This window comes from Ictalurus punctatus, chromosome 12, assembly GCF_001660625.3.
Source record: "Ictalurus punctatus breed USDA103 chromosome 12, Coco_2.0, whole genome shotgun sequence".
NCBI classification, from domain to species: Eukaryota; Metazoa; Chordata; class Actinopteri; order Siluriformes; family Ictaluridae; genus Ictalurus; species Ictalurus punctatus.
In genome coordinates, this window is record NC_030427.2 from 30093824 (window position 1) to 30101210 (window position 7387).

Below are 7387 nucleotides of genomic sequence, written 5' to 3' on the forward strand. Positions count from 1 at the left end.
AGTATTCTATGTGTATATACTCTACAGTATTGTATGTGTATATACTCTACAGTATTCTATGTGTATATACTCTACAGTATTGTATGTGTATATACTCTACAGTATTCTATGTGTATATACTCTACAGTATTGTATGTGTATATATTCTACAATATTCTATGTGTATATACTCTACAGTATTCTATGTGTATATACTCTACAGTATTCTATGTGTATATACTCTACAATATTCTATGTGTATATACTCTACAATATTCTATGTGTATATACTCTACAATATTCTATGTGTATATACTCTACAGTATTGTATGTGTATATATTCTACAATATTCTATGTGTATATACTCTACAGTATTCTATGTGTATATACTCTACAGTATTCTATGTGTATATACTCTACAATATTCTATGTGTATATACTCTACAATATTCTATGTGTATATACTCTACAATATTCTATGTGTATATACTCTACAGTATTGTATGTGTATATATTCTACAATATTCTATGTGTATATACTCTACATTATTCTATGTGTATATACTCTACAGTATTGTATGTGTATATACTCTACAATATTCTATGTGTATATACTCTACAGTATTGTATGTGTACATACTCTACAGTATAATACGTGTGTATATACTCTACAGTATTGTATGTGTATATACTCTACAGTATAATGTGTATATACTCTACAGTATTCTATGTGTATATACTCTACAATATTCTATGTGTATATACTCTACAGTATTCTATGTGTATATACTCTACAGTATTGTATGTGTATATACTCTACAATATTCTATGTGTATATACTCTACAATATTCTATGTGTATATCCTCTACAGTATTGTATGTGTATATACTCTACAGTATAATACGTGTGTATATACTCTACAGTATTGTATGTGTATATACTCTACAGTATAATGTGTATATACTCTACAGTATAATGTGTATATACTCTACAGTATTCTATGTGTATATACTCTACAGTATTCTATGTGTGTATATACTCTACAGTATTCTATGTGTATATACTCTACAGTATTCTATGTGTATATACTCTACAGTATTCTGTGTATATACTCTATATAGGAAAATAAATAAAGACAGGATGGTGTGATGAAGTGGAGATACTGGTACTGCCAGTTGTTACCAGTTAACATGTTAGCAGTTATTATTTTCCTATTACAGCATGTCCCAAAGTGTCCCACATTTTAATGGACTAACCAGTGATACATTTTTTTATTATTATTATTTATTTATAGCTACATTAAATGTTGTGGAACGTCTGCAAAACAACTCTGTCGTTCCCTCAACAGCCTCTATTTCTCCTCTCGCAAAATAACAATAAAATTAAATAAAATCCCTGCAGTTTGACATGTTACAGGAAATAAAAACCCATTAAAACAAGCATGAACTCCTCTGTCCTGAAGAAGTCGGAAAATCCCGAAGTTGGTTGTTTTCCTATAACAGCTCGTCCCAAACTGATTTATTCCTCTCTTGCCCAATGCTAGCAATTTAAAAAAAATGTATTAGAGAGTAACATGTACTTTTTATCCATTTATACTTACCGTTAATGTTCTGTTCTGTTGATAGTGTTGTACTCCTTCCATCAGTGCTACATGAACAAATTCAAGTTTTCAGTAGTAAGATACTCAGGAATAACCCTTTCCCCCCTAAATCACACAGTTAGTAGCTACTTTTATTTTCAAAATCTATTTTCAAAATGGTTTGAATTTCATTTGAACAGCGTTATCTGTAAATACTTTGCTTCTGTGTGTGTGTGTGTGTGTGTGTGTGTGTGTTCATGAGGTTTACAAATATCAGTGTATTCCTTAAGCATTGTTTTACTCAAACCAGCCAAATACATTTATAGTCTTTATTTTAATTTATTTTTTAAAGTTAAAGACAATGATCCAGATGAGGTTATGACATCACAGCTGACAGACGAAACTTGTCACTTTTTTTTTTTTAACAAAGAAAATGAAGCCCCCCCCCCCCCCCCCTTTCTTTCTTCTTTCTTCTTTCTTTAGGGTCCCCATACTGGTCAGGGTCACATCTGAGCATTGTTAATGTTATGAGATAAAGTGTATTCTGGCTCCCTCCTGTGGTGTGTGTGTGTGTGTGTGTGTGTGTGTGTGTTTGTGTGTGGCAGCACTAAGCCCAACATCCTGAGCTGAAACGGATGACAGTGACAGTGGAGAAGAGAGGAAGGACAAGCCGAGTTCTGGATGTGAGGCAGTAAATGGAGGCACGTTAGACTACATCGAGAGCTGCACGGGACCAGGACAGCTCGCTCCTGTGTGCGCTGAAAGGGATGATATATTAGAGATATGAACGCATGATCAGCTGCTGATTGGCTTATTCATTGGTGTGGAAACCTGAAGGGACCCGATTCGTCTCTACAACAAATCGTCATCATAAAGCTCGCTCAGGATGTAGAGTAGCTACCGTGTTCACGCTCGGTACACTTCTGCCTGCGTTTTCGCTTTATTTCTGTCCGTCTAATCCGTCGGATTCTCTTAATCTGGTGGCGTTCAGTCTCCGTTTTGAACAGAGGCTGTGGCACGACTTTAAACACTTTACACCTCCAGAGACACCAAATTTACCACCAATTAATCCGAGGACTTCATAACAGAGCGACTTACGTGAAGAACCTTGATTTAGTGAGCACGCTATAAAGAAAAAGAGGAATTTCATACGCGTATACGGTTATATAACGGTTCTAAACGTACGATCGGATTCTGTTTAAGCTGCTCGTGAGCAGAAACTCAGCTCTTTGTTTGAGTCACTAGCCTTTTTAAGTAGAAGAACTGGGACGGGATTATTAGTGAAAATAACACTGACCTTGTGTTTGCGCTACACGGACGTCCTGACCGGCAGGACAAAATAGGGTTCCGAATTTCAAGGTCAAATATTTGACATTTCTGCTTTGTGCAGTCCGGTGACTGATACATAAGAGTGAAGGTAAAGAAATCATCTGTAAGTCTGACGAGATAACGTTATTTAATGAGACAGTGTGAGGTTGGAGAACATGGAGGTTGGGGATGGGGATGAGTTGATCCTCATGCAGCTCTCTCTCTTATTCTATATACCTGAATAGTTTGTGATCTTGATGTGATGTAAATTGTTAGCCTAAATTCCTCTCCTGTCCTCTCTCTCGTCCCCGCAGTGTCACACTGATGCACACGTCACGTGTTGTTTTGCCTCCTTCACATTTCTGAGCCGCTGACCCGATCCTCCCTTATTTTGTGCAGCCTTGTACAGAGAGAAGGGAGCATCTGGAAAGTATCCGAGGAGGATTGGAACACAGCCCAAATCTCCCAGTCACAGTATGTGGTCAGCGTACGGTCGTGGTTCTTCAGCCCTGCTTCTCCGCACCCTAGCACAGGTCCGAGACGTAGTCGAAGTCTTTGAAACAGTCCTGGTCTTTGCGTGACAGGGTCCTGGGTTCGCGAGGAGGAGTGAGATTGGGCACCTCCCTCGTGAACTCCGCGTCAAAGTTACTCACGTCCTCCTCCCCTCCTAATGAGGGCACAAAGGGAGGGACCACATTCCTCTGCAGCAGCGCCTCCCAGTCCACATCCTAAACACACACGGAGAGAGAGAGAGAGAGAGAGAGAGAGAGAGAGAGAGAGAGAACGTGCTAGTTACACGAGTCCTTTCAGTTGTGTGCATGTGAGTGTTCAGTAACGTGTGATCACGCTCGTGTTTGAGTTGTTTTCTCACCCTAAAGAACGGCTGCTTCTTCACGTCTTCTGCATCTTTTTCACTGGAGCCCAGCCTCTTATCAGGGTTTCTCCTTAGCAACTGTCAATCAGACAAAAAACAACAAGGATCATGATATTTCTCGTATGTATTCCTTTATTATATAAACACAATCACAAACGTGTGCTTTATTTGGGCGAATCACAACACAGATCTTTAGCGTCGGGCGTCAATATTGAAACGCGGATAATCCGTCATCCAAAACGATGGAAAACGCTAACAGTCTAAACCAGGAAGAAGTAGAACATATGTGGTACACTGAAAACGAGGCTTGGACTTAACGACAACGATACAAGCTAACACGCTGAGACGACGAGGTACAGTATAATCAAATCCAAATGAAGAACAGGTGAACACAGTTGGGAAACAAACCGATGACAGGGCAGAGGTGGGGACAGGATGTGAACAGAAAACAAAACAAGCATGGGCACATGGTGTTCGTCAACATGTATCCTGGTCAGGGTCAAAGAGGTTTCAATCAGTGAGTTGTTGATATTTTGATGTCTGTCAGAAAATATTGCAGGAAAGTGGGATTGGTCAGATTCCCTCTGTGTTTGTGTAGATCTCATACTAAATTGTTTCACTAATTAAAAGAAAATGAATAGAGATAAAACAAAGGCAACCTGAGTACACACAAAATACAGTTTTTAAATCATAATGTTATTTAATAATATAATAATAATAATAATATAATGTGGTTCAGCTGGATTAGATGCAACCAGGCCTGATTACTGCAAACCCTGTTCAATCACATCAACACTAAAATAGAACTTTATCAACAGCATGCAGTTGGTTAAAACGTCTCACCCAGTAACACACTGTGGCAAAGCTGAATGAAGTTCCAGAAATGATGAGGAAGAAGGTGATTGAAGTACATCAGTCTGGGAAGGGATACAAAGATATTTCAAAGGCTCTAGGACTCCAAAGAACCACAGAGAGAGCCGTTATCTCCAAACGGAAAAACTCTGCACAGTAGTGAACCTTCCCAGAAGTGTCCGACCTTCCAAAATTTCTCCAAGAGCACAGCAACGACTCATCCAGGAAGTCACAAAAGAGCCGAGGACAACATCAAAGGACCTACAGGCCTCTCTCACATCAGTAAAGGTCAATGTTCATGACTCCGCTATCAGAAAGACTCTGCGGGAAAATGTCCTCCATGGAAGACTGGCGAGGTGAAAACCACTGCTGACCCAGAAGAACATTAAGACTCGTCTGAATTTTGTAAAACACACCCTGATGATCCTCAAACCTTTTGGGAGAATGTTCTGTGGACTGATGAGTCGAAAGTGGAACTGTTTGGAAGACAGGAGTCCCGTTACATCTGACGTAAACCAAACACAGAATTCCACAAAAAGAACATCATAGCTACGGTCAAGCATGGTGGAGGAATTGTGATGGTGTGGGGATGCTCTGCTGCTTCAGGGCCTGGACACCGATTATGCAGCAAGACAATGAAAAAGACCCTCAATGTGCACCTACTGCATATTGAAAACAATTGAACCCTCACCCTAAGATTTCTAAAAGACATCAGCAGTGCTGTGTTTATATTCGCCCAGCGATACGTCTGTAGCAGATGGCAGATCTATATGTTAACGTCCAAACTTCTATCAGTCCTGTACGTTGGTCATGACCTGTTACAGCCAGATCGTGGCATATCCTCTTTAAATATCAACTTTTGCTGTTCGCTTTTCTGACCTGAAGGAGAGTTTGGACGGGAAATGGCTTTACGTCAGGCGTGAGGTCAGACTTAACAGGCGGACAAGCTACAACCTCAGAAATCACCCGATGAATGCTGACATGGCGAGCGTAGTCTACTGTATCATTGGGTGAGTTGATAAATGTAGGGGGTCTCAGACAGACGGATGTCAAACACGCGTGTGTGTTAGAATATTAGGCCATGCCCTCCCAGAATTCTCAGCTGGTGTCTGAGCAGCGGTTTGGGTATCTTGGGTTTTGTTTTGTTTATGCATCTGGCCCGAGTCCAGGGGTGTGTATTTGAGTTTATTTTTTTCAAGTGTTTAATCGACCTTTATCCGAGAAAGAGAAAGAGAGAGAGCGAGAGAGAGAGAGAGAGAGAGAGAAAGCGAGAGAGAAAGAGAGAGAGTTAGAGAGAGGGAGAGAGAGAGAGGGAGAGAGAGAGTGAGAGAGAGAGAGAGAGAGAGAGAGAGAGGGAGAGAGGGAGGAAGTGATAGGATGCTCACCCGTCTCATTAAGCTAATGGCCTCTGTGGACAGGAATCGTGGGTAACGTACTTCATCGTTGACAATACTGTCAAACACCTCCTCCTCGTCATCACCTGGGAATGGAGACTACACACACACACACACACACACACACACTGTGTTGCTCTTGTGTTCACACTCAGGATGTTCAGTACGTCAGCAGTTAATAATCTTCAGCTTGATTTGGAGCACAGCCCAGCAGGCATTCAGAGCTGGATGAAGGTGCTAGACCAGCAAGAGCTTAAAATACACTCAAAGATGTTCTGGGGTGGTGCAGCTGTGTAAGGTTTTCACCTGTTCAAGATTATACGTTTAAATACATTTCAATAGTGCAGCTGGAAAAAAAAAAGGAAGGCAAGAACGACTTGAGGTGATGTCTATCTATCCATCCATCCATCTTCTGTACCACTTATCCTACAGTCAATAGTCAATCCCAGGGAACTCGAGGCACAAGGCAGGGGACGTCCTGGACAGGGTGCCAACCCATCGCAGGGCACAATCGCACACACACTCACACACTGTGGACAATTTTGACATGCCAATCAACCTACAGCACATGTCTTTGGACTGGAGGAGGAAACTGCAGTACCCGGAGGAAACCCCCGAAGCACGGGGAGAACATGCAAACTCCGCAGACATTTGAACCCCAAACCCAAAAGGTACGGGGTATATATATATATATATAGTTAATCTATTTCTGTAAGCATCAGGATACCCAAACACACACACACCTCTCCAACCAGCATCTCGTAGATGAGCACCCCGAGCCCCCACCAGTCCACCACTCGAGTGTAGGACGTATCAGTCAGAACCTCCGGGGCCAAAAACTCTGGAGTACCACAGAACGTACTGGTCCTGTCCCCATACCCCATCCCTACAGAGAGAGAGAGAGAGAGAGAGAGAGAGAGAGAGAGAGAGAGTGAAAGTGAGAGTGAGAGAGAGAAAGTAAGTGTGGGAGAGAGAGAGAGTGAGTGTGACAGAGTGGGAGAGAGTGAGTGAGAGAGAGAGAGAAAGTGCATGCGTGAGAGAGAGCGAGAGCGAGAGTGTGAGAGAGAGAGTGGGAGAGAGAAAGTGAGTGTGGGAGAGAGAAAGTGAGTGTGGGAGAGAGAGTGGGAGAGAGAGTGAGTGAGAGAGTGAGTGAGAGAGAGAGTGGGAGAGAGAGTGAGAGAGAGAGTGAGTGAGAGAGTGAGTGAGAGAGAGAGTGGGAGAGAGAGTGAGAGAGAGAGTGAGTGAGAGAGAGAGTGAGTGAGAGAGTGAGTGAGAGAGAGAGTGGGAGAGAGAGTGAGAGAGAGAGTGAGTGAGAGAGTGAGTGAGAGAGAGAGTGGGAGAGAGAGTGAGAGAGAGAGTGAGTGAGAGAGAGAGTGAGTGAGAGAGTGAGTGAGAGAGA

At 41.9% G+C, this 7387-nt stretch overlaps 1 protein-coding gene across 2 annotated transcripts in view; it reads right to left on the reverse strand.

Annotated features, from left to right (window-relative positions):
* Nucleotides 1–1875: 1875 nt before the first annotated feature.
* pkn1b (protein kinase N1b) overlaps nucleotides 1876–7387 on the reverse strand; it is a 41968-nt gene continuing 36456 nt past the window's right edge. For both annotated transcript variants that reach the window (XM_053684735.1, XM_053684734.1), the window contains 4 exons: nucleotides 6732–6874; nucleotides 5980–6087; nucleotides 3740–3820; nucleotides 1876–3596 (listed from right to left, as the gene is read on the reverse strand). In XM_053684735.1, coding sequence (XP_053540710.1) covers nucleotides 3393–3596; nucleotides 3740–3820; nucleotides 5980–6087; nucleotides 6732–6874 — 536 coding nt within the window. In that variant the 3' untranslated portion in view covers nucleotides 1876–3392. The remainder of the gene's footprint in view (nucleotides 3597–3739; nucleotides 3821–5979; nucleotides 6088–6731; nucleotides 6875–7387) is intronic.